Source organism: Gymnogyps californianus, chromosome Z (assembly GCF_018139145.2).
Source record: "Gymnogyps californianus isolate 813 chromosome Z, ASM1813914v2, whole genome shotgun sequence".
In the NCBI taxonomy this organism is placed as follows: domain Eukaryota; kingdom Metazoa; phylum Chordata; class Aves; order Accipitriformes; family Cathartidae; genus Gymnogyps; species Gymnogyps californianus.
The window spans coordinates 6,275,758-6,302,298 of record NC_059500.1 but is presented as its reverse complement, the minus strand read 5'-3'; the positions used below and the strand labels follow the sequence as shown (position 1 = coordinate 6,302,298).

General features: G+C 39.3%; 1 protein-coding gene across 2 annotated transcripts in view; it reads left to right on the top strand.

The window, feature by feature from the left end:
- Positions 1-26,541, top strand: part of VCAN (versican) — a 113,736-nt gene that overhangs the window by 4,708 nt on the left and 82,487 nt on the right. For both annotated transcript variants that reach the window (XM_050912500.1, XM_050912499.1), the window contains exons 2-5: positions 3,368-3,443; positions 12,227-12,598; positions 24,690-24,864; positions 24,979-25,106. In XM_050912500.1, the coding sequence (XP_050768457.1) occupies positions 3,374-3,443; positions 12,227-12,598; positions 24,690-24,864; positions 24,979-25,106 (745 nt within the window). In that variant the 5' untranslated portion in view covers positions 3,368-3,373. The remainder of the gene's footprint in view (positions 1-3,367; positions 3,444-12,226; positions 12,599-24,689; positions 24,865-24,978; positions 25,107-26,541) is intronic.

The window sequence follows — 26,541 nt, the reverse complement described above, 5'->3', positions numbered from 1 at the left end:
AGCCTAAGGGATGAAAATTGGACCCTTCCCCCAACATTTTTCATTGCTTGAGTAAGCACCTTGGGGTAGATGAGATTTAGAAAAAGAAAAGGTTGAGAGACGATTTTCCAAGAGTTAGGTGGGGATTTTTGGCAGGTGTCTCACAGTAAGCTCCATGCTCAAACAGTGCGATTTTTTTGAGCTATCCAAGCTCTTGGTGCAGCAGGTGTAATTCCTGCACTACTCAGTAAAAGGCTAAGTAGCCGTCACAGCCATGAATGCTCTCTTCTGTATCGATGGCTGAGTTCAGCAGTCACAGGGTATCTTGAAAATTATCCTTTCACAGTTGTCTTTCTGTTTTCTTATTTCATTGTGGGTGTATGTATTGTGTTTAGTGACTGGAAGCTGAAGATGTGAGGGTTTTTTTCAGTAAGATTACTCAAATTGCATTTGTAATGCAGTCGCCAACACGACGTTGGAGGATCAGTGCTCTCTGCTTGTGCGCAAAGTGGAGAGGAATGGGAAGATGAGGTCCTCCCTGTACTCGTGACTTGTAGTATAGGGCAGAAGCTCACGCTCAGAGCTCTCAGCTGGCTCTGAGCATAGCAGCAGGGTTTGTCGTCTTGCCAAATGTGGAAGTAATTATACCACCTCTTGTCATGACAGTATAGCGATGAGCCTCTGAGGGCAACGGGCTTCCCGTTGGCACGTGCCAAGTACGTAGGTACTCCTGGTCAGGGCCAGTGCGGTGGAGCAGGTGGTGGCTGCAACATGCAACCAGCCCTGTTTAGGTGCAGCACGCCCGTCTTCCAGGAAAAAGAAAATCCTTTATTCTTTTTCTTGGCGAATTTCTTCGATTCCCTTGTTTCTGGTCCCAAAAGCCAAGGTTGCCCTCTGGGGGAGAAGGGAGATAAAGCGTATGGGTAAACATGGAAAGCTAAACTTGTAAACAGTTTATTCTAGATTTTTGTTTAGCTGTTGATGTAGCCAGTGTGTGACGCATGGGAAACACATGTGGACAGAACATCTCAAAAGAAGGTCTGAAGCCACTCTGCTTTCACAGAGGCCAGAGCTTTCGCGCTGCCTTGCAGGCAGGTCCAGCATTCACCACCTTTCAAGGTGGAGAAGTCTGTCGGTCTTCTTTTTGTGCTCTCTTCAGAGTGCTTGTGTGGTTTTGGTGCTTAGAGGCTTCCAGCAGTTTCAGGATACAAGGGTTGCTTGAAGGGCCTTCTAGTCTGTGCACATCTGTAGGCTCAGCATGACCTCTCATTTTTTTTAAGTGTTGTGTAATAATGAGGATCATTTAAGTGTTTATCTAAGCAAACATGTGACTGTCTATTTCAGAGCTGGTCCGTTGCATTAAAAGAAGGACTTCGATGTCTGCAGCTCTTACCTTGTGCAACCTCCTCACTCATAACAACCTTCTGGGGGAATTACTAGGGCATACATAGTATACCAGGGCGCAGTATAGATTTTTAAAATTAGTTATTAAATAGCCACTTTTGTTTTCTCCATGTACAGCCTGGCTTGTGTAAGTGCAGGGAGAGATAAAACTCTGGCTGGATGGTGTTGGGGGTATGTGTTAGAGTCTTCAGAAAAAGTTTTATTGCAGATAGGGCTCAAACTGAATGAAGTCAAAGAAGTCCTGGTTCTTGTTTGGGACACAGTCATAAAAAGTGCAAATTCCATGAAGTTAGTATTGCAAAATAAGTGATATCACATTATACGCTCAGCTCTATTGAACGGCTGAAGCAGAGATGGGGCATCTTTGGCAGTGTACAGTCTGCTCTACAGAAAGCAGCTGTATTCTTTCCTCCACGCCCTGGGAATAGGTTGCAGCATATGTTTCCCAGTGCAACCAGCCAGCTCTGGCCATCCACGTATAGGAATGAAAAGCTCTTGGGTTTTCAGCCCTTTTGGGTGGGAATTTTTAACATGATGCTGCTATGTTAGAGATTGCGTCATTGGAAAGGCTTGGTTTGGGATGTTTTGCATCTCTTCTGAACTGTTCAGCCATTACAGGATAGATGCCAATTCACACAGACTCATGTGAAGTTTGGGCTGCAGCTGTAAGCTGTGGAGAAAACTTTCCTGAGAATGAACACGTCACCAGTAGTTTTCTGAAGATGTTTCTCAGTGTGTCTTGCTATCATGTTCAGTATAGCTTGTGAAGGTTTTTGAATGTATTATTTAATGTTTTAACCCTGAAGCATTATATGTAAGTACTAAAGAACTAAAATACTAATGTAAAAAATGCTAAAATATGTATGTGCAATACAAGTTACATAGTTATAACACAGATGTATATCTATTAAGTCTCTGTTTCACTGTTCCTTAAAGCAGTTCAACTGTAATCTCTCTTGGACGGGAAAAAACTATCAGTTCAGGTTACTTGCCCCAGTAAAGAACCCAATTAGCATATTTTGACAGCAATATCGGGAAACTCAGGATTTTGTGATAAAAAATTTTCAACGGCAGTGTTTGACAAACTATTGCTGAAAGTTATTTCTTACATTGGCTAGATAGTACATATGTGTAACTACATGGAAGAGGGACTATCTATAAACCCTTTATAGTAGTTGAAGTTTATGGGACTTGCAATGCTTTTGTTAGCGTACTTTTGAAATTTTCAGGATATTTACAGGTTCAATGTGTGTAACTAGTAAAGATATACTATTATGAACATGCAATATATTGTTATGTACATACGATATATGTGGAGAACTTTTCAGCTGTTAGAAGGTGGAGCCTGTAAAGGAAGTGAGAAGCAAACTCAAAGGGAACAGACATGTCTGAGTATCACTCTGGACTCAATAACAAATTCATAATGAGTTTCAGGTATTTGATAAGGACACATTGTCATTATAACAAATTTCCACTATAAAATATTATATGGAGAAATCTTGAAAGCAGGAAGTCGTCTGGCAACCTACTTGCAGATGGGAAGGATCATAGTGTGGACGTTGACTCACCATCAAAATTCATGAGAAGTTTGTTATGGCAGCCCCTCCTGACATGAACCGGGTTGCTGTCTGTTGCTAAGTGACAGAGTAGTTTCTGTTATGGACATAAAACTACCCAGAGGTTGGATCTGAACTTGCAACACCACACCAGGAAATAGTCATCAGATTATACTCTGATACATCCATACCCGTATACATCCCATACATGTACATGGGGTTCCTCACTGTATGGGAATAAATTTAAAATAGTGAATAAAATGGCAGAAGATCAATATATTAAGAATTATTTACTGTTCCGCTGAATATCTTTTTTAAGTAGATGACTGCTGCTGATATCAATGACAAATATTGATGTACTGAGTTACAACACTTGATAAGGACACAATGCAATACTAACTACTTACTCTGTTGTTCTTTATTTGTAGGTCAAGATGTTGTTAAGTATAAAAAGTATCTTATGGATGTATTCTACATTAGTTATAACATATATGCTACCTAAAGGTAAGTCTATTATACACAGAACCATTTATTAAAATTCGTTTTAGTGGTCCAATCGGTAGGGTATTTCCCAGGACTCAGGAAACAACCCAAACACAGGAGATTCAGTTTCTGGTCTTGCCTCTGCCACTCTTTTTGCTGCACTGTATAACTGACTTTGTTTCTGTGTTCTCGTTGCCTTACTGATTTATATAGAAAACTCTTGGTGGGTGGGCATGTTTTTGACAAGGTTTTTACATGCTGGTCTGATGTCTCCTGAGGTTTCTAAGTGCCATTACTATGATTCAAGTAATAATAAAGAAAGTACCATAGGTTTACATTGTGTAAAGCAAAATAGATTGCCTTCTCCAAATATTCAAGAATGCATTTTAATCCTTTAACCTGTGCTTCTGAAACGTTGGACCTGTTGGCCAGGTACGTCTCGCACCTTCATTTTCCATGATCCACTAAGCTGCTCCTTGCAGTGGAAGAGGTGAGGCTGACAGGGGGACCTAATTTTAGTGGAGGGCAGACACCTTCCATGGGAGCTTCAGCCTGGTGCTACGGAGGGAGCAACGAGCAGTGCAGGCAGCATGGGAGCAGGAGCAGGTTCCTGGGACAGACCTAGACAGGCTGCAGAAGTGGTGAATGAAATGGGGGAGTTCTTGGGCTACAGGAATCCTGGTTTGGCATACCTCCCAGTCAGATCCCAATGCATGTGCTCATGTGCATGGTGCCACAGCAGCCTTTTGGGTCTATAGGTCACAGCTCGCACCCTCTCTGTATTCGGGGTGAAAGGTGCCACCTGCAAGTGGGATCCAGGGGAAACCAGTAGCCCCAGTTTCTGCTTTGCTCTGTGATCTGGCAAGGAGCAGCTGGGGACATGCCTCTGGAGTGGGCAGTCTGGCTGCTAGCCTCCTGTTGTGGGGGGGCTGCCATGAGCTAACCTGGTGGCAGGTCCCTTGGCTGCTGGGGTCTGGAAGAAGGACATGTTAGGGCAGCTGCAGGTTTGGGTGGAAATGAGGAGCCCTTACTACTTCTCTCAGCGATTACATACTAACACTAAAGTATGTATTCATGTGTGGTTGCCATGGTTATTTGAAAGTTTGAGTCAAGCCTTTAGTAAGGAAAAGGTCCCTACAGCTGCTGCAGACTCACAAAATCAGGATAATAGCTTTCCCAAACCTCAAAGCAAGATTTTTCTTGTTCTTTTTTGTTTTTTTCCTCTTCTTTCCAGGAACTCCTCAAACTGATTTTAGCCTTTGGGAAAATCAAATGTACTCTTTTTTTTTTCCCCCAGCTTGAGCACTGTTGCTAGCAAGTCTTTAGGTAGTCCTGTAAGACAAAGGAAAAGACTGTTGTGTTTAGTGGATCCAACTAAAAAACAGTGGTTTTTTTTCCCCAAGCAGGTTGGGAGCACCATCCTTTACTATTTCCTACCATCGCTTACTCCTTAAAGCTGGTTTTGTTTTTCCATTCTTCATTAAACATATAACAGGCCAGGATGATTAGACTTGTCCTCAGGGACAACAGACTCAAAGCTTCAGGCAGGGGGCAAGCCACTAAAACAGCTTCCATTTTCTTGTTCGTGGAGGGCTGAGACAGATTTCGTTATTAAATGTAAAGCTTTTTTTTCTCCCCCCAGTTTTTTACTTAGTGAAATGTCTGTAAGTGTAGACAGATGTATGGATCTTGGATCCACAGATGACATTTAATAATTTGTTCATATGAAGCATTTGGAGAGGCAAAGTAAGAAATTGTCAGAAGAGGTCATGGACTCCCAATGTAAGTCTACATGGTGAACTTGGAAGTTTTTATTTGATAAGCTACTTGTACTTAAAGGGGGCTTATAAGAAAGACGGAGAGAGACTTTTTACCAGAGCAGGACAAGGGGGCAACAGTTTTAAACTGAGAGTAGATTTAGATTGGACATAAGGAAGACATTTTTTACAGTGAGGGTAGTGAGACACTGGAACAGGTCGCCCAGAGAGGTTGTGGATGCCCGCTCCCTGGAAGTGTTCAAGGCCAGGTTGGATGGGGCTTTGGGCAACCTCGTCTAGTGGAAGGTGTCCCTGTCCATGGAAGGGGGGTTGGACTAGATGATCTTTGAAGATCCCTTCCAAACCAAACCACTCTGTGATTCTAAGTTACAGCTTTCTTTAAGGCAGAAATGTCTGTTTTAAGATACAGGAAAAGGAAGCTGCCAGGAATAATTAGTCAGCTTCAAAATGGAGTAAACAGTAGTACATCACTCACATGAGGGGAGGTCTAAAGATAAGATTTTGCCTGAAAATCAGCCTTGGGATGGTGAACATGTAAGGAGATAGAATAAGTAAGACAAAGGAATCTGACAAGAAATTTAAACCTAATGTTTCTGTTATGACCTATTGAAAGTCTCTTCATGTTTACTTAGGGTGTAGTTCCATGGTCAGTCTAATCACACACACACTTTAGCAGTAGATGGGATAGTCCTGCCCCTTTTCCATCCTCTGGTGCTAGTTTTCGTGCTTTCCCTTGTGCTGACACTAGTATTTATGTGAGTATATGGCCAGCTCAATCAGGTAAATTACTTGTTTGAAAGAGCATATGACATTTCTTGCAGGTTATTTTTCCAATGCATCAGACCTTTGATCTGACTCACTGCCTTGCTCAAATGCTAGTGCTGGCAGAATTCAGGGATTGGGAGTGAATCACTGGAAGTGGGGAGGAGTGGTATGGATCCTTAGAGTCTTAGAACATGGGATGGTGCCTTTAGATGTCCCCTGACTTACTCCACCTTTTATTACCTCTTAAATGGCTCGTATTGTCTCCAGAGTAGAATTTTTAGTACTTAAGCAAGTTCCATATGAACATCCCAGTAAGGGCTTCTCATGAATATAGACCAGGTTCTAACTGGTCCTTAGTTGCCTGAATCTTTTGGAAGGAATTCAGAAAGACCCTTATGTTCCTAGAATACACTGTGAACTTTGTGGGTTTTCTTTTTGAAGTTGGGGGCCATACTTTTGGCATAGAGAGTCTTAAACATGTCCAAAGTATGGCCATGGTGAAGAATACAAAGATGAAAAACTTTTTCATGAATTGATCCAATACAGTCTGTGGGATCAACTCATATCCTTCTGTTTTGTAGAAATCTCAGTCAGTTTGTGTAACAACATTTTTGAGGATGAGTGTTACAAGATTACAGACAACCTTTACAAGTACAGCTGTTTCTTTTATTTAAAAAAATACTTTAAAAATAAAATACATCTCTGCATTTTGAAGAGTTAGACATCTTAAGTTTCAACTTTTTTCTTTTTAAATCCTGAATTTGAATATAAAATTTAAGCCTTGAAATCTTTCGCGAAACACAAATTCCCATGCTTCCATTCCCACAATGGGTTGGATAACTCCATATGATTTAATTAAATTTAATTAAATAGTCACTTCAATATGATGCATGGCAATATTTCCTTTAAAAAGCTTTTGGCTAAAATTTTTCTGAACGTTTAAAATTTTTCTTTCGAGTGTCATATGGGAAATTTGTCAAAATCAGCAGTTATTTTTAAAGTGTAAATCCTGGAATCTGTGAGTCTTAATGTTAAGTCATAACAAAACTGAAGCTTAATTTAGAACACAGCAAGTTATAGGCATACAAAGTTTTATGCATTCACCACTAATCATTGTTCCCGTCTTTTTTTTCTCTTCCACTCTCATCTTTTTGAATGGTCATATTCATAAATACCTAGCATGTTTGCATGGCATGCTTGTTAGATTTTATGCAGCAACAAAAGTATTTTTCCTTTGAGGGCAAATTGAGAATGGTCTTGCATGGCTTCTTAAGACTTTAAATTCTCAGAAGATATGTGTCAGGAAGGCAGCAGGAAATACGGTGTAAGCTTCTGGGGTCACGGGAGTGCCCCTCTGTGAGACCTTTACTGTTTGCTCTGGTACATGTGAAGTATTAATGACAGAAGTTCACGAGCAAGGTTTACACCTACTGCTAGTGTGGCATTTACTCACTTTGAGCTAGCTGTTGTTAGGATATTGTAGTTTACAAGCTGGACCTTGTGATTATGATCAATGTTGGAGTTTATCTTACCCATTTTAAGCGACTATTTGTCATGCCATGAGTGAGTATGCTTTCGTGAAAGCCCTGTAATCCAGAAGACAGTAGAAATTCCCTAGATTGCAGTGTGTGATATGTTCTTTCAAAAGTATATAAATAATATACTAGTTTAAACATCAGTTCATCTGATCTTGTTTATGTTCTGTATGTGCTATAAAATACATGTGTGCATGCCTATGATGTCTGCATATGTTATGTTGAGTTCTGCAGCTGAGATTTACATTTGCCTGGCTTCCTGTGAGTTTCTTGCAGAGTATGAAGGTAGTTGGTTCATCATCACTCTATGCCTCCTTCTCTTATTCTGCTTGCTTAGACCACAAATCACCTGGTAAAGAACTCAGTGAGGGTTTTTGTTGGGTTTCAGACTGTTACCTCTACTGTCAGAGTTTCATACAAGTTTGTGTAAGCGGTGCATTCATTTTAATTTATCATTATCTTCATTAAAAGATTTATGGTTAATGAAAAACTTCTCTTAGGCTCAGTGTTACTAGTCAGACTAACAAAACACATAATTTCATTGATCCTTTCTATTGCTGCTGGTAGGCAGGGCAGTATACCATATGTCTAGGCAGGTTGTTGATGAACTGAAAAATGAGATTCAATTTTTTTTGTCTCATAAATTTGGCTTAAAATAAATAAAATCTTTTATTCTTTAAGCATGTGGGTTTTGTCTGATTCTCAGTAGCAATATTCTGTTCAGTTAAGCTTAATTACATAGCAAAATTGCTCCTCTAAGCAGGGTCACTTCATGCAGGGCGTTCTTTTCTTCAGACTTCTTGTCCATTACAGACCTACTGGTCTGGTTGTTATGGTTAATGTAATACAAAAGGGCAGAATTCTGTCCTTTTTTTTTTTTTTTTCTGTTTAGATTTTTATTTTAAGAGTTTTGTAACATTTACAACAGAAAAAATGTACAATTTCTAGGGAAAGAGACTTTGTTCTCAAGCAAGAAGTTCTTCTGTAGTTTGCCTCCCACTTCAAAACAAAGATATCAAGCTATGTGTCATTGGTAGGGTAAGCTGACTTTGCAGCTGAAATGGTGGACTGGGAAGACCTAAAGCAGTTTTGCTGGGGAAAAAAGCATGAAAATGCAAGCTGGCATTTTTATTTTTTATTTTTTTAAAGAAAGAGTGTGCCACATGCCATCATCCCCATGAAAAACTGAACAAATACATAGCCATAGCTTTAGGTTTGGAGAAAATAAGACAGTAATAAGTTGTGGCAAAGTCCTACCCATTAAGTCAGACATTACAGGACTGTCTTCTGTCAGGACGTCGCATGGGAGAAGTTTTCATTCTGCATTCTGTTCCTGCTACTTATTCTGATGCTGGAGATACTTAATATTTAAACAGGGGAAGACAGCAAAAATACCCAAATGCTAAGGCATGCTGTCTACTGAGTCTGCCTGTGATCTGACTGCATTGTGCTGCTCTCTGCCCGACTCTGTAGTCCCATCATCTTGTACAAGTCTCCCATTGACTTTGCTGGGAGTTCTGCCAAGATATGCGTTTGTGGCCAGGTGATTTGGACTTAGCTGTATATTTTATTCCTTTATTGTCTATGTATTTTCCCTAATAAATTAATTATGCATGAGTGATACATATTAGTTAGTAACAGAAAAAAATGCTTATATTAATTGCCAATGGCTTAGTAACTTCAAAACCATCCTCTTGTTTAAGAGTACATGATGTTACAAGTATTCTAGGTCCTACATGGTGAGGTGGAGATATGGTATAAAACAATGTTGGCAAATATCTGCTTTTCTCAGCTTGTGTTGCAGTTTACAGTTACAAAATGTTTTGTTCATATTTTTGCCTGCCATGTACCTTCTAAGGAATAGTCTATCACATACCATTGGTAGTGGCTGAAAAGTAGACATAAGATGGAGTATAAGCATAGAGAAAATGCTAAAGGAACAAAAGGGCTACATGGATTAATAGAAGATATTGATGCTTTCTGCATTGGCCAGTAAATTCTGCTGGACTAACTAACACTTGGACTGCTGCAAGAAATCAAGCTTTTTGGAACTGTGCAGGAATATCACTTAATCTTATGTTTCAGTGCCAAATATTTTTTGTTTTTCCCCAGGAGGGAAAAGCTTCTCCTCTCTTCTTCTTCTCCCCTCCTCTCGTCAAAACAGAGTGCTTTTGTATAGTGTTTTATAATGCTTCCTACAGTTAGATGGACATGTTTGTAGCTACATGGTCTCCTATTCTGGGATGTGGCCCAATTTAGGATAGATCTAGTTTGCATATCATGATGATATGTGTTGTTTGCCAAGGGTTTCAGTCTGCTGATGTGAAGACACAAATTTTAGAGAGGAAATTTCCTCAGGGTTCAGTGCTGATATTCCAGATCACTCATAACCAGAAACAACATTCTCAAAAGTTTATTAAAATTCTGTCAGTCAGGATAATTATAACTAGGTCATTTTTCATTTAAGAAGTTCCTGTAATGTATATAGATGACAAGAGATCATAATAAATACTAAATATTTTGAGAATGATTTTAATCTCCCACCTGTGCAATTTGGCAGTAATTCCATCACAACTGATAGGACTGAGTATTCATTCTGTTTCTTTATCTCTACCCCACTGTAACTCAATGAAGTTTCAAGAAATTAAAGGTAATACAAAAGGCAGTGGTGTTTCCATACTGTACATCTTCAGGATAAAATCAGTCCTTTCTAGTTTTTAGCAGTCAATTGACTCTAGGTGAGTTGAGTTTTTATTTCCTTATGGAAGTAATAATAATTTAAAAAAAAACCCTCAATGGAATTTTTTTTCCTAAAGAAATGTGTATGCAATCAAAGCTTTTGAGCTAGTCTTTATTCTTCAGTGACTTTTACAGGCTTGTCTTCAAGCCTTGTGAATTCTCCAGTCTTCAGTTTTATATTGGACCTGTTTTTTGTCTTTCTCTGTTTTACAAATAGATTCTTGCTAGGTCTGGGCCCAGAATGTATGAAGTGATTAGTTTGTTTGACTATTAGATGTGAGTTGTACCATCACCGGTCTCTGTTTATGAGTTAATGGAAGAATGAAAATCTCACCGCATGCCTGAATCACAGAGTGAGCATCTTGCTGGTAAATGTGCTCAGACAGTGCCGTTCCACGTGAACTTTTCAGCTGAGCTTTGGGCGCAGCACAGCTGTTTTGGCACAGCACTGCCCCATTGTTATTATAATCCCTCTGGTCTAATCAGTTTTGATACAGTCATCTTGAGTGTATCTGCATTGTGTTCCCAAGAATTTCTAGTTAGGTAGGCATGGATGGAAAGGACCTGAGGGCTTCCATTCAAACTTCTGGGTCTTCCTTGGTCAGTCCATTTGTTTTTTTGTTTTTCTAGTTAGTACTTTATTATTAAAATGCTTGGCTATCAAGCTGATGATTCTTGTATTGAACCTTTTTAGATAATACCATTAATACTTTATCCTGTATAAAGTAATCTGCCTCTATTAAAAATAATCAACTTAATGAGCAACTTCTTTTTTTTTTCCTTCCCCCCCCATCTTCTTCTCATTATGGAGAAATGATATTTTTGATGACAGATAAATAGCTAGATAATTTTCATGTGCTGGTGTCTCCTATTTCATGTACCACTCTGTTGGTGGCTAGTATTTGAAGTTATTGTACTTCTAAACTTTATGAATCCTAACTCACTTCAAATCAATGATCAGCATGTTCCACCTTTCAAAAAATGTTAGAGTGCAGGACAGTGAAAGAGGTAAGATAGATACTGTTGTGCATCAGCTTTTAATCTTCATTAAGCCATTATGTATGGTGAAATAACATCACATAAAAAAATAAATCTAACAGAAATCCTCTCTTCAGACTGTTGTTGTGTGCGGGTTGGATGAACAGTAGTCAACTTTCCCCTCAGGATATTGTCAGATGGAAGCATTTCACTGTAAAGTGTTTGCAGCTGGAGATGTCATTAAAAAATGATAAAGGTCCTACCATGTCAAGTCTGAGCCAAGTAGGGACTTTGTGCGCTTTACTTCCTTCTTTGCTTTAACATCCTGAAATACTTTATTTCTGCAATGTGTTAAAGTCCCTGAGGCTACAAGGAAATAATTTTAAAAGAATGACTATTCGGAAGAATGTCACTGGAAAGGCTTTTGTTTCAGCACGTATGCAATAAAAAGAGTTAACCCTTGAAAGAATAATGGAGTAAGGGATGTCATGTATGCAGAATCATGGGCTATGGTTTAGTCTTAGGACAGGACCAAATGAACAAGTTCCTGTGAGGTAAGGCAAGGTGTAAACATCAGTGGCTCCCCTGTATGCATGCTTTTGGCCAGCAATAGATGCGAGGTAACTCACCATCTTTCACTCAGAGTGGTCTTCCTCCTATGAAGTAAAAAACCATAGCTTTTACAGTTCATCTGTCATCTAAAATCTCAAAACAGTTTCTGAAGAAGGTCAATAACTTGGTGACTATAACAAATGGAGAAAATAAGTCAGAGAGCAGTGAGTTAAATTTACCCAAACAGAAAAGGGCTCCATCAGCAGCCTAGGATATTGGTGCAAATTCATTTTTAGCTTATACTAATCAGTCCTGTTACAAATCAGCTAAGGTTCATGGATTTCAGGTCTTGCACGTCTGTGAATAGTTAAAAAACAACAAAATGTATATGTTTCCCATTTAGCTGTTTCACTAATTTGATTTCTCCTTTCTCTCCCCCTCTCTCCCCTTTTTCTAGTTAAAGCAGAAAAAAAAACGCTGATAAAGGGATCCCTCTCTGGAACTTCAGTCCTGCCATGCTTCTTTTCAACCACACCCACTATAGCCTCCAGCTATGCAGCTGAGTATCTTCGAATCAAATGGTCAAAGGTTGAACTGGATAAAAGTGGAAAAGATGCAAAAGAAACCACAGTCCTGGTGGCCCAAAATGGCAACATCAAAATAGGTCAAAGCTACAAAGACAGAGTGTCTGTTCCAACCCATTCAGAGGAGACCGGTGACGCTTCGCTGACTTTCTCTAAGCTGCGTGCAAGTGATGCAGGGGTGTACCGCTGTGATGTTATGTACGGAGTTGAAGACACACAAGGCATTGTGTCATTGGTTGTTGAGGGTAAGGATTTATCTGTTTCATTTGTAGTCAACAGTGATTCCAGTTAAAACAGTAAAAGTTAGTAATTAAAGTATAAGTAGAAAGCATTTAAAAGAATGTCTTTAGCAATTTACCCTTCCTTAACTGTTCACTCTTCGTATTCTCTTCCTGTCTTTTATTTATTCTTATGAATCTTTTTCAATCCATAGTGCTCTCATTTCTCACTTACACCTTTGGGGAGGCTACTCTTGATTCCTGGAAAAAATGCTGTTCGCTTATTCCCAAAGTAGTTCGATACTTTGATTGGGTTTATATCCTTTGCAAGACAAGCTCCTTTTACTTTTTTTTTTTTTTTTTAGGAGATACCTCTAAAGTTTTCTCAAACCAGCCCTTTTGAAACATGATACATATTGTACTAATACATCTGTCTGAAAATGTCAGTGTCCTTGCAAGAAGACAGACTTGGCAGGCAGAAGCAGTTTCTTTTTAATTCTTTGTGTAGGATGAAAAGAAGCAACTGCCTTGCTACTGGAGCTGTTGTTGGCCTATCTTGCCACTTGATGTACCAAACCATAATGCCAACAAAACTGGGAGCCACTCTTTCTGTGATAGCAACGTCAAGCACAAAGGAAGAGTTTCTATTGTCCCTGTAATAAAGGTTGGATAGGTAGGAGGAAATCCATCTGGCAGAAGCTGCAGGAAAACAAGTAGGGAGGTGGCTGCTAATATTCTTCCATGTGGAGGATCCAGGGCTAAGGGTTTGCTTGCCATCACTATAAGGAAATAGCCTCCAAAACTTTGAGGGGGAGAAGTGCACATGTAAAGACATAGAAGAGATGGGGCTCTCAAAAGTATGTAAGGGGCAAAAGGAGCATCTGATCTATAGGTGTTTTTCTCCTAAGAGCCTGCTTATACAGCATGGTAAGTACACCATAGAGACCGCTCCAGAGCCTAGTGCCATAAAGCCCTGTCAGTTTGGCGCTGAGCCTGAGCTAACAAACTGTGCTGAAAGGCAGGACATATTAGCCCAGGCTCTGTGCCATGTAAATGCAAATTCTGAACCCAAATTACTCTGTGTGCTTAGAACAGCACTGTGCTGTGTGGACATACCAGCTCGTGTGAGCCTTAGTTTGGACTCTGCCTTGTACTCCTTTGCACTTAGGTGTTTTTTGAAAGTTCAGTATTTACTCAGATGACTGAATCCCAAAACAAACATTAATATCTGCTGCTGGAAATTATGGCTTTGGCTAAGATTTTTTTTGTGAGCTTAATACTGCATTGTTCTTCCAATATGCTTAACCTAACTTGAACAGTCTTTTGGCATTGATTCAATGAAAGGTTTTGAAGGTGTAGTCTTAATTTGGAAATACAATAAATCAGTGTAACCATTAATGTCTGTATAATTTCATAAACTGTTTAGTCCTAATGGCAAAAGCAAAAGAAATCCTGGTTTGAACATTACTTTTCAGTAACTAGTGTACCTGGCATTCCTTATTCCTTTTCAAGTGCTCCCTTGACTACATATCTATATCCAGGAGCAGCAGATGTATACTACAATAAAATATCTGATGATTTATGGCAATACTTTAGCTTCTGTAGTTAGTGCTCCTGCAAAACACTGCAATGAGATGAACTGATCAGATTTTTTTTGTTATTTGAAAAAAAATTTCACACACTCCATTTTCTTTCTGTAACTATTCTTTTCCATGATTGCTTTAATGTCATAATTTCGGGAGGGGAAAAAGCCAGATCTTGACCCAAATGGAAAATAGCATTGTTAGATTGTAATTTTTGCACTCCATTCTCCATTTGCTGCATTAAGTAAACAAATGCCATTTATCAGACACATAAGGATTTCATGTGAATGTTGCTGCTCAAATCTACCCTCATTTCATTAAGGCTTTATAGGTTTTTTGTGATTTCAGCTTTTATTTAAAAAAAAAACAAACAAAAAACCCCCAAAACATTAGTCCCAAATGTAATTTATTTCCATTATGTTGTCTTTTTGAATCTGCACCCCAAAGCGATAACAACCGGAGAGACGTGATCTTCTGTACACTCTCTTTGTGCATTCTTCGCTGCCTGTCGTTAGTGTGGTGTGGGGAGATCTTTCCACATTAACTGCGGTAACTTCAGAGCTGACGGCTAGCATGGTTCAGCACCGTGCTTTGGTCAGCTCTCTCGGGTGGAGCTGGGGCTGGGGCTTGCAGGGCGACCCATGAAGTCCTGGTAAAATTATCACCAGTTTTGCTATTCTGCACATTTTATGCTCAGCACAAGTGAAACATAAAATGCATTTGTGTAGCGCTTTTTCTCTGAGGACTGAGCAGGCATGTGTTGCTTTAGCTTTTCAGTAGATTAAAAGTATGCAGAAAAAGTGGTAACTGGCTCAGGTAGTACTTGCTTAATCATATAGCTTAACCCTAAAGTGAAGCAGAATCATTTTATTAACGATAGGAAGCTTCTGCAAAATTCCTTATGTGGGGCAATTTAGGCGTGGGAAGAAATGTTACTAACGCTTCAGAGAGCATCATTCATCTGTTTCTTTAAGTGCCAACACTGTTATGTGTGTTAAGTCTAATTTAATAAATTTCTCAGAAATGGCCAAATGAAGTAGGCCAAAGCTTATCTGCATCGTTCTGCTGAAGTAGGTGAGATTGCTCTTTTGTTATTGTGATAACCTCATGGGGTTTATATGCTTGTTTGTTTGAGTATTTTTAAACCAATGCAGGAGTTGAGTTCTAGAAATTTTCAGGATTTCCATTTGTTTTATGGACAATCCCTTATTTGAAACTTTCAAACAAAAAACACATTCCAGCATCAATGAAGCCAGGTAGTTAAGCTTAGACAGCTGTACTGTTCGTTTTTCAAAAGAACCTTTGCAAGTAACATAATAGATACCTGGGAGAGCTAACTTGAATAAGAAAAAAATTAGTGTAATTGCTATTTCTATCCTTTCATTTAGGTATGTTAGGAATATAAAACTGCTATTGAACCCATTGTGCATCAAATGAAAGTATTTTACCCGTGATGGAAGGTATTGTAAACGAAAAATGGGATTTCTAAGAAAGCATAATTTTCTCTGTAGCATATAGTTTTTCCCAGGTTAAGCTGTACAAGCTGAACAGTTGGTATTAGTCATTGAAAGTAAACAGTAAAACTTTTAATGCCCCCTTTTTTTTTTTTGCTTGAGTCTCAAGACCAAGACTATCTACAAAAGATGTGTATAATTTTGCATCTATCTGTAGCTATCACGACAGACAAATTTGATAATTTGTATGTAAATATCTAGTTAATTTGCTATTTTTAGATGCCAAATGAACTTCTGAAGTTCAGAAAAGCCAGATTTATATGTTATTAACAACAATATAAATACTAGCTTTAGCAAGAATATGGGATGTAAATACAAAACTGCTTTCTTTGACCATGACAAACCTGCATTTCGGTGCTTTGACTCAAAAAGCTTCAGCACCAAATCCTACCTTGCCACAGGATTATTTATACAGGGTCTGAGTAGAAGATTTTGGTTTTAGTATAATCAACTGTTGCTTAATTTACAGTCCTCGCAAATTAGGCCAAAACCAAACTCACATCTGTACCATTTCAGACAAAAGATCTGTCTGTCCCAGTGTCCTGTTCCAATGAAGCCAGCAATAGCTGATACCAAAGGGCAAACGTAACCGTTTTCCCTGCGTACTCTGTTGCTGTCAGAGACTTGTCACCCATGGACTTCCTGAGGCAGAGGCTTTATGTTAGACAATCCTGCACAGATTTTTTTTTTGCCATTTGTTTTTTGAACATATGTAAATTTTTAGTATCCACAGCTGGACTCCTGGTTAAGCCAGCACTTAACCACAGCTGGTTAAGTTAGTTATTATTCACAAGGAAGATATACATGTTTAATCACCCACATTGCCTTTGTCTCTACATTGTCTACTATATCCTTTTTTGACAGGTAAAATCTTTCTAAAGAATGGCAGGATCTTGGAAACTGCCATAATTCTGTGCTTTTTCTTTGCTTTGGTTATAGGCACAACATATGCCAACTCCTTGGGTGTCAATAGCTGCTTATATTCTGTTCACTAGGAGCTCAGAGACATCACCAAGACACTGTGGCTTAACATGGTATCTTGTATCTGCTGAGCAGTGCTTACCTGTATGTACATCATTAGCTTGTGATAGAGGTGAAATAGTTTGATTTGAGCTCTGTTTAAATTGCTCAGCTTAAAGCTGAGTCTGAACTGCCTTGTTTTTACTAGGGGTATAAGAGTGGTTGTGTTCATGTTACTAAACTGGTGTGACTCGGTTGTGTGTACAGTCCTGGGGATCCGATCTGGGAAAGTCATAGCAATGTAGGACTAGAAGGACATGCTGGGTCACTTAATCTAGTTCCTTTGGTATTGCAAGTAACCATGTTATGTGCTGTGCTACATGCCTTTATTAATCCCTAAATCAAGCGACAGCACCCATTCACATGGGTTATCAGGTGCTTTGCATATTTCATCTCTAAGATCAGTGGGGTTAGATTGAACTGTATGCTATACGTTACTATTTTAATTTTACAGCTGGTGAAAGTGTGGGAGAGAGGAGTGAAACACTTAATGTTAGCCCATGAAGTAAGTTTTGGGGCAGGCAGATGCCTGCCCTGTTTGTTAATCACAACCGCAGAGCTGTCCTTGAGGCAGGGGACAGCATCAGTGCCAACACGTCTGCAGGCTCGCGCACTAGATACCTCCTTTCCTGTTACTAATTGTGGGAAATGCTTTCCTTACACCCTGCTTGCTGCTATAATTACATAGATCTCTGACAGGGATATTTTATGTTCAAAATGGATCTAACAGTACTACAGTGCTATATGCTTCAACTTCTTACAAGAAGAGAAATATGCAGAACCAGTCATTCATATTCATTTTGCCTTCTACGTGTTGTCTTCTCTGCTTTCTCTGCACGTCCCTCTGAAATTTTCCCTTTTTCTCAGGAGCAACTCTTCCTTTGTCAGCTCTTGTAATTTCATCTTTCTACAGTGTTTTGAGCTTTTCTTCTGACCCTTCTTGATGTTATTAAACCCACAAGTCAAACTGTCTCACGTTAGGAGTTCTTGGTCTCATAGTTTTTGAATGCTTAATGTTATTTTGTCTTCATTCTTAGTTGTTTGCTTGCCACTGTTGTCTGAAAATGTCAGGTCTCAGGAGCCTTCAGATACTTAAGAGATGGGTTTCCCTTCTCAGTAGCTAACACTGAGCTGCTGCTTCCTTCCCACTTTAAGCTGCTTTTGGATACCAGTGGGTTTTCACTGTATCCCAGTAGAGACATTTGGGAACGAGGTGGAGGTTCACAACCAGCAGGTAATGCCTTCTGAAGATCATCCCCAAGTGTTCGCTTGCCTGCTAATAGTTTACCGAACGCAATTTCACAACCTTGGCTTGGATGCCAAGTCTGAAATCAGGAAACCTGAAGTCAGGTGGGATTTATTTCACCTTTGACAATTTAAAGTCACGTGCCTAGTCTAAGCTAAATGTGCAGGCTCGTGCTACCTTCAGCTCCTCTCTGATGAGAGTCTTGGCTGAGATGAGCGCTCTGGCAGTCCATATCTCTGGTCATGGATTAGAGAGATTTAGATGACTATTTTAGACTAGACTTCTAACCTTTAGGCAAAGCAAACTTTGGTGAGTTGAATCCCAGAAAGGATTTTATGAAAGTATTGCTGTACCTCTCTATGTCCACGTTTATTCCCTCTCTCTAGTTGTAACAAAGTCCACTTGTATAAAACAGTTTTGAGATACCTTGTAAAAAGCTGACCTAGAAGTGCAATGTAACAGTGCTCTTCATTCTGGAACATAATTGAATATTTAATGAAATTCTCCTTTTGTGTGGTGATATGATATTGGGCAATAAAAAATAACATGTACGACCAAGTGTAATAAAAAAGAAAAAATCTGAACAGACCACTCATTTGAGCTGATTTTTTGATACCCTCCTTGGAGATGACTGGATTTAAAGGGATCAAAGTGGCAAATGGGATCCTTCCAGTTTTGTTGTTCTTTTTTCATATCTTGTCGGTAAGTATTTTTTACCAATAGTGAGAGCACTTTATCCTTTTCTTAGTGATGTTTTGGGAGACCACTGTTTTCATGAGCCTCATTTTGGTAGTTTCTTTTTGATTCTGCTGCAAGTCTGAGAGACTTTTTTAGTCTTTTTAGTTTAGTTTTGTTTGTTTAAAAAAAAAAACCAACAGTAAAGAAAATCCTAGGCTTAAAATACTGACCTTGTTAATGGAAAGAAGCAGCAATTAGGGAAGCAGAGTAGATGGTAATTCACTTTTTCATTTTTATGCAAACTCTTCTTCCTTGCAGGCATTATAATGATAATAAATGGGAGTTGTTTCCAATGTGGGAACTGCCACTCAGTTGGGCTGTTAACCCTGAGAGATTGTGTGTTGACAGCCTAATTGATTTATTCTCTCTACAGCCAGAACTCCCCTTCATTATCTCTTAAGTATGACATTTGAAGAGATACTTTTATTTAATCTTTTAGACTTATCTGTCTTAAAACCTTACTGCCTCGTGACGTTGAACTTCCACGCTTCCTTGCTAACTAAATTAACATGGGCTGCTGCATTTTTAAGCTTGTGTTTTACTCTCCTGCATCATGGATCCCAAGAAATCTCCAACTTCTGTAGCTGGGAAGGGAAAAGCACAATGGGCAGTGGCCATCAAAGGATGGGAGAGGGAAATTTATTTCTGGGTGAGAAAGACCCAGGGTATATGTGCAGTGCACGTCAGGAACAGGGAAGCAAACGTTCTGATCAAGCTCCTGTGTCCCTCGCGTAGGAACTGGGAACATGGGAGCCGATGGGCAGGCTGGTGGGGTTTCTGCATCAGGCTGGATGGAGGACCTTCGGTGTGAGAGCTCTGAGCCCAGGCAGTGCATGGCATGCCTTCACATGCAGGATGGTAGAGCGGAGGCCAGTACTAATGGCTAAACTGGTTTTAGGATGTTGATCATCCCCGAGTATGAGGACAGTTCTGAGAGGCTGTGTATTTTTTATTTTTTTTTTTAAGTAATTTTAATTTAGGTAGCAGTGCCTTGGCCTCAGTGAACACTTGTGTGACCTAGTATGTTGCTGTGCAGAGATAACGGGGGGGGGCAGGTGAACCCACTGTGTATTCAGAGATTAATACAGGTGTAGTAAAGAAGTCCTCCCGCTGAGAAAAATACAGGTAAAGATCAGCATCAATCGCTTTCCTTACCTGGACCGACTTGGTCAGAGGAGCTCGTGTACACCTGCATGCAACTGCATTGCTCTGTGAGGATGGACCCAAATATTTTGCACGGAGGAGTAACGTAAGAGTTAGTGCAAGGAGTCTCTGTCCCTGGAGAGCAGGAGGTGCTGGTGCTGACAGAGCAGAGGGGTTGGTTTGCACTTTCTCTCCCCACGATGAGAAGTTCCCTGAGGCATTTGGCAAGGGAGCTCCTGCTGATGCAAGGCAAGCCTGTTCTTCTCAGGTTGCCAAAGCCTAAGACAGGGGTCAGAAGATGGGTGCAAAGCCTCGAATGAGGAACACAAATGAATTATTCATGCAGGAAGCTGAAAATGCTGCCCTATTCCTTCCTTTCATACAGTGCTCAGTCCCGTAACCTCTATTTTGGCGTGTATTTATAATGTAAATTGTCTTCTGCATTGAAGGCAAGGAGAATCACCAAACTGTGTGGTAGCTTTGGCAGCGGGCCTGGGGATTATTTCAGGGGTCTGCACCAGAGTGGCTAAGGTTTGAACATAAAAATTAACAGAATAACAACCACTACCATCATAATCTTTTCTCTTTAGTTATTTGCTGTGTGAGACAACTTCTGAAATTCAGGCTTTGTGTGACTCCAAAAGTGCACGTTGCAACAGTGTGAACTCACGAGTGAAAGTGAACTGTAATTTATTGGCCATACCAGGAGCCTTTCCCCTGCAGTTCCACGAGGTTTTGCTGCACGATACCCTGGCAAGTAATAAAGCAAAGTTGCAGCCCAAAGGTGTGAAACCACAGAACCAGGTTTTTACCCGTGGAAGCCCTACTTTGTCAATACTTCACGTTTTCGTTTTCTAGTCTAAGGCAGAGATAAATGATGAAAAGACATTCTCTCTTACTCAGACAGAAGTGAATTTTGGATGCTACAAATTACTTCCCTGTGAGTGCTCTTTCTTGCAGACACTGCTACTCCTTCCTGTAATTACACTGACTTTGTTTGCCAGATGTTCAGTGACAACATTATACTGCTGTAGTCTGTTTTCCAGTTGCTTTATTTGTTCCTAGGACAACTCCTTTCTTGCCTTTTCTTTCAGGGAGGAAATAGACAAAGGGGAAAAAATCCTTTACAAATGTTTTAAAGTGCAAAAACTCGGACAATGGATTTTGCCCCTCTCTCTCTGTCTAACTGAAACAATGAAAGTCCTGCACTTTAATCTTCTTAGCCCCAGGGGGTCTTCTAATTATTGCAGCTGTTGCACAGGCTTACACATACTGATGTCCTCCTTACCATTCATCTTGGAGGCTCTTTTATGTCCATTAGCTCCTCACTGGAAATGGAAGAGCCTTCAACTCTAAGAATAGGTGAAGTTTACCTTTTGGATCAGGGTGAGGAGAACAAAGCATTCTCCAAGTTCCTTTCCAGGATTTACAAATGACCAAAGGCTCTTCTCAGCAGTGCAAAAGCTACTTTAAATCGGCGGTCATATTAACTCTTTAGTCCTGCCTTATTCAGGTATCATAGGGATCCCAAATGTATGCCAGCTAGGAAGGGCAGTGGTTGCTTCCAACATGGAAGAAATGAGAGGCAAGATAGCTCGTTGTGGAGAAAGCACTCATATATTTAAGCAGTAGGAAGCTTTAAAAAAATACATGTTCAGAGCGGTAAGTTGCCATCTCCTGCTAAGTTAATGAACCTTTTTGTGGTTGTACTGAGAAGCAGTGCTCTTGTGCCCAGTTGGTCATATAGCATCAGTTAAGCAATCTTGGGAAAAAAGAAAAACCAACAAAAAAAGAGGCAATTAATCTAAATTAATATAAAATACATTTTAATTAAGATTAAAAACAAATTGAATGAACAAATGGCTTCACGTGCTTGGGCATTTCTGGTTTGACCCTGAGTTATAGAGTCAGTGTCAAATATTGTATACTACAGAAACAACAATGCTACCAAAAAAAAAAAGATTTAAAATGTTTGTATATATTCAACAATAACATGCAGTAAAGCCAGATGCCCAGCTTGTGAATATTACTGTGGGTTCATACTTATGATTGAGGGTAAACGTTTCATCCACTTCTGTTGTGAGCTCTGTAAAACTTGCCCATTTCTTATTTCTAGACCCAGAACACCAAGCAGGTTGCTTGAACTCATGTTTTTATTTACTACTGTACAACTAACTATAGTAATGCTCATTTATACCAGCAGGTAACTTGCTCACAGTTTCAACCAATGTTACTAAATTCTGAATATATTAAAATAAATATTTTAATGTATACCACAGCTTTAAAAAAAAATCTCCAGATCATATTTTTGTTATTTTAAGCTTTTAAATTCCAACTGTGATTAGTTGCTGTTGCCTAACGCTTTTTATGTTGTGAGGTGGTGCTCTGTGTTGGACATGTGGTAAAGGACTGTGTTGTTTAGGGTACCCAAAGCCGAAATATGCACACACACACACACACATATGTAAATATGTACATCTATGTAGAAATAAAGTTTTGCACATCTTAAGACAGTGTAAATGGTATGTAAATTTGCCCTAACCAGGCAATGGAGGATGCCTTGTAACAGAGAAAGTGCAGGGATACAGGAGCTAGTAAAGCTATCTCTCTGACATACCCTTTCAATCTGTCCTGGTGCAGATAGTTCACATTAATAAGAAAATGTGCTTGAGGCTGTGCTTTAGCACTGAGGCTGCCCATCCATGCTGTTGTGCTTCTTTGGCTCCCAGCACAGGATGAAGATGCCCATTGGAAGTTGTTTGTGGTCTTTGCTAGCTCCTGAAGTCTGCACAGAAATTGTTCGGAAGGGTGTTATGGGGCCTGGACCAAATAATGCAGTGAACTAATCTAACAATTGAACAGTCTTGATGACTGATTTGCAGGCACCTGGAATATTTAATTTAGTAATATAAATATAGTCATAATTTTTCAGGGTGTATTCTTCACTTCTCACTGTTGCCAAACAACGCTTGGGTCCATTTGAAGCTGAAATTACACTGTTGCTTGGAAGAAGCACTGTTCGTGATGGGTTATGTCAGTGGTTCTGAAAAGGCATTTTATGGGGACGCTAGTGGTCTGTAAGCTTCCAGTTAGTGGCTGCAGCTGGTGTGTGAGTCCATATTAAATGATGAAATATGGGACTTCCCAGTATCTTGTCTTCTATTTCCTGTTTCTCTGCCAGTAGCATTGATAAAATTGGTGTCTGATGATTGAGGTTTAACCTACCTGTGAGTAGTTTTCAGATAATGTATTCTATTTTAATTTCAGAAACCTTCTTAGTGAATCACGACAAGAAAAAAAAATGTCTATTTTCTATTTATTGGCCGTATCTAGACCTTTGATAAGTGGCAAAATTTTACTGACTTTGTCTGCGTGAGAAAAAGTATTTCTAAATATGTTGGAACCTCTTGAATCAACATTTTGCTAAGTTACCCGTATTTCTGTTTACTCGTAAATTAGCAGACTTCTTCCGTCTTTCAACAATGCTCTAATAACAAAGACTTGTTAAATTCATTATTGCTACAATGCAATCATTTTCCCAAACTGTATTACAGTACTCATCATGAAGTACTCCAATAAAATCATCAGAGAAAAGGAACATTTTATGGTTTGTTTTTCTTGCTTTGTAGCCATTCTGTGTAGTGGATGTTTTATGGTGTTGCAATGCTTCTGAAGATTTTAGACTGCAATAAGTGAGGTTGAATGTTATTTTTCAGAGATCATCAGGGGACATCCTTTTGATGCTAAACTATAAAAGACACTGGCAACAGGGGGGAAGTGATTTTGCAAGGCGGAATATCTGTTTTCTACCACTTTGGTTTTGGTGCCCTTTATGGTTTGTTGTAGGTGTGCATGTGCAGCTGTTGCTGAATTCAGTGGGAATTACATGTATATAGAAAACAGAATGTGGCTTCTAGACAGATCCCATCTTAACCAAAACCATCTTAACTCTAGGCCTCCCTGTCCAAATGTCTGACGTGCTCAAGTAACTTCTGAAATTGTCGACATTCTTTCCAGAACCAGAAAGGCCCCAAATAAAAGCAAGCTTTGTTTTGTCTGTATCATTTGAAGTGTGTGCAGGAAAACATGGTTATGAAAAATTGACCAACAGCCATATATTTGTAAATGTTATATTTGTAGTAAGCTTTCATGCATAGGAACAGACATCAGGGCCATCACTGATTAACAAATTTGCATCACAAGCGCAATTTTTTTGGTGTCCCCATTGGTCACATGTCTTACTGCAGCTAGCAGACGTCAAGCACTCAAGGGATCCCCCATTCATTGTTGGCACTTCTGCATGCAGTTACTGCCGCTGGCTGCTTTGGGAAGTCTATTTTTAAGCCCGCTTTTTCTGAGGACTAGATGTGCTTAGTCTTGTCTGGTCACGCAGTTTGACTTGCAATTGGATGTGTCATGTAGGCCAATAAGCCAACATGTCAGGTAGCGCTGTTAGCATAAGCAACCTTGCCTGCAGTGCAATTAGCTGACCAGCACTTGGAACTGGAAGAGTCTGGGTAACTATGTGATATCATTGACATATTTTAGCATTCATTCTCCCTTTTGATCACAATTTTCCGTAATACAGCAGTGAAAATGCATATATGGTTTAATTGCTTTTTTCTGTGTGTATAGTAAACACAATTTCACCGACTATTAATAAGATAACGTGTTATGTAATTGCTGGTAGCAGCCACTGCGGGGGGGGGGGGGGGGCATAATTTATATGATAGCATGTCTCTTAGCCTTCTACTATTTTTATTGTACCCATCTGTTTTCAGCATTGTAACAATACCTAGATAAAGTTACAGTATGATGATGGTTGCAGAAATGATGCAAAATGTGTTACTAATGTAAGTTTTTTGTCTTTTCAGGTGTTGTATTTCACTATCGTGCAGCAACCAGCAGGTACACTCTGAATTTTACACAAGCTCAGCAGACTTGTCTGGACAACGGTGCTGTCATAGCAAGCCCAGAACAACTGAAAGCAGCCTATGAAGATGGATTTGAGCAATGTGATGCTGGCTGGTTGTCTGACCAGACTGTTAGGTGAGACGTTTAAAAGGCCCCTTGACATGGTTTCCCAAAATTAATATGCTTAGTCTGTACAGACTTAAAATGCTGACTTATCATAATAATAAATATGAGCATGCTGCATTTCAGATATCCAATTAGACATCCAAGAATTGGCTGCTTTGGAGATAAAATGGGAAAGAAAGGAGTCAGAACATATGGGCGCCGTTTTCCTAATGAGACCTACGATGTGTACTGCTATGTGGAACACATGGAAGGTAAGATAGGTCCATATTTGCTATGCACTGCAAAATTTACAAACGACTGGAGATTCTAATGTGGAAAGGCAAAGAAATACGAATTTCTGTGTAAAAGAAGTTTTGGCTGTTTTGAATCTGAAGAGAATTGCTGAATGAAGTGAACCTATAGTTTGTGGTCTAGGAGGCCTTAATTAAAGGCAAATGTGGAGTCTACAAAGACACAGTCAGGTTTAAAGCTGCTATAGTTAGTGCAGTAGATCTCACAAAAGTTGCAGCTGAAGCATCTTATTTTTTGAATGTTATAAAAGGATTTTCAAAGAAACGCATTTAATGTTTGAGAAACTATATATACTATATATATAAAGATGGATATAGTACATGTGCTAACTGTATTATAGTTCATAAAGTATATAATTAAGGTTTTTACGTGTCCATGGTATAAAATTAAACAGATATTTAATTGCAATCCAAAGTTTAATAATATCTTTTTAAAAAAGGAGCATCTCAGCATCAAAAAGAAACAAACAAGCAAAAACTTTCCAGTGAGGAATCTGGATCTTCTTTAGTAAATTCTTTGCAATTCCATAGTACAAATATAGTCTTTGCAAAAGCTGCTAATTGAACAGCTCTAATGCAGCAGAGTGATTACCATTCTGCCACATGGTGATTATGAACCATGGATCATATTGTGAACCCCGTGGTACCTTGTGATCCATGGTTAGGCTCTATGATTGGTCTTTTTTCAAGAAAGAGTTTGATGGTAAAAAGAAAAATATGGTAAATTTTTCTGTGATTGGGCAGTTCTAGCATGCACAAATCTCTGTATTACAGGTGTGATGTTGTAATTGTTTCTTATAATCTCTCTTCTGGAAGTGAATTTAGCTATATCCTTTCAGTGGACCTACAGATAAGTTCCACACACTGGATATCCTTATGTTTAGACATTACTGTGACTAGTTAAATACATATACTTAAAATATAAATGTAGAAATAGCCTTTCCTGTCCTTTAGCCTACTTTTTTTGGCTTTGTGCTGGTTATGCACATGGGAGCTTCATTCTGGTACAGAAATACTTTGCAACCAGGACCAAAGTACATTTTCCATTTACTGCAGTGGTCTGAGTGTGTCACATGGCTTCTGTATCGACAGGTTTTTATTCCATACCCGTTTCACTGTTCTTTTCTAAAAAAATACTTATAGTTGCTAATTAAATATCTTTTGAGCTGATTCTTGACTGACATGCATTTAGTTTAGTGCTTTTGAAGTCAACAGAACAATAAATTAGCCATGGCTCTGAGCAAGCCTGCCTTCATATGTGTACATATATTTGTAACAAGCAATTGCAAAATTAAGGTGCTCAGTGTTTGTATTCTGTCTTAGAGCAGAAATGAATTAGATCATGCAAAGTTTTCTCCTGCTGATGACTTATAGAGACTTTAGTCACTGAAGTAAG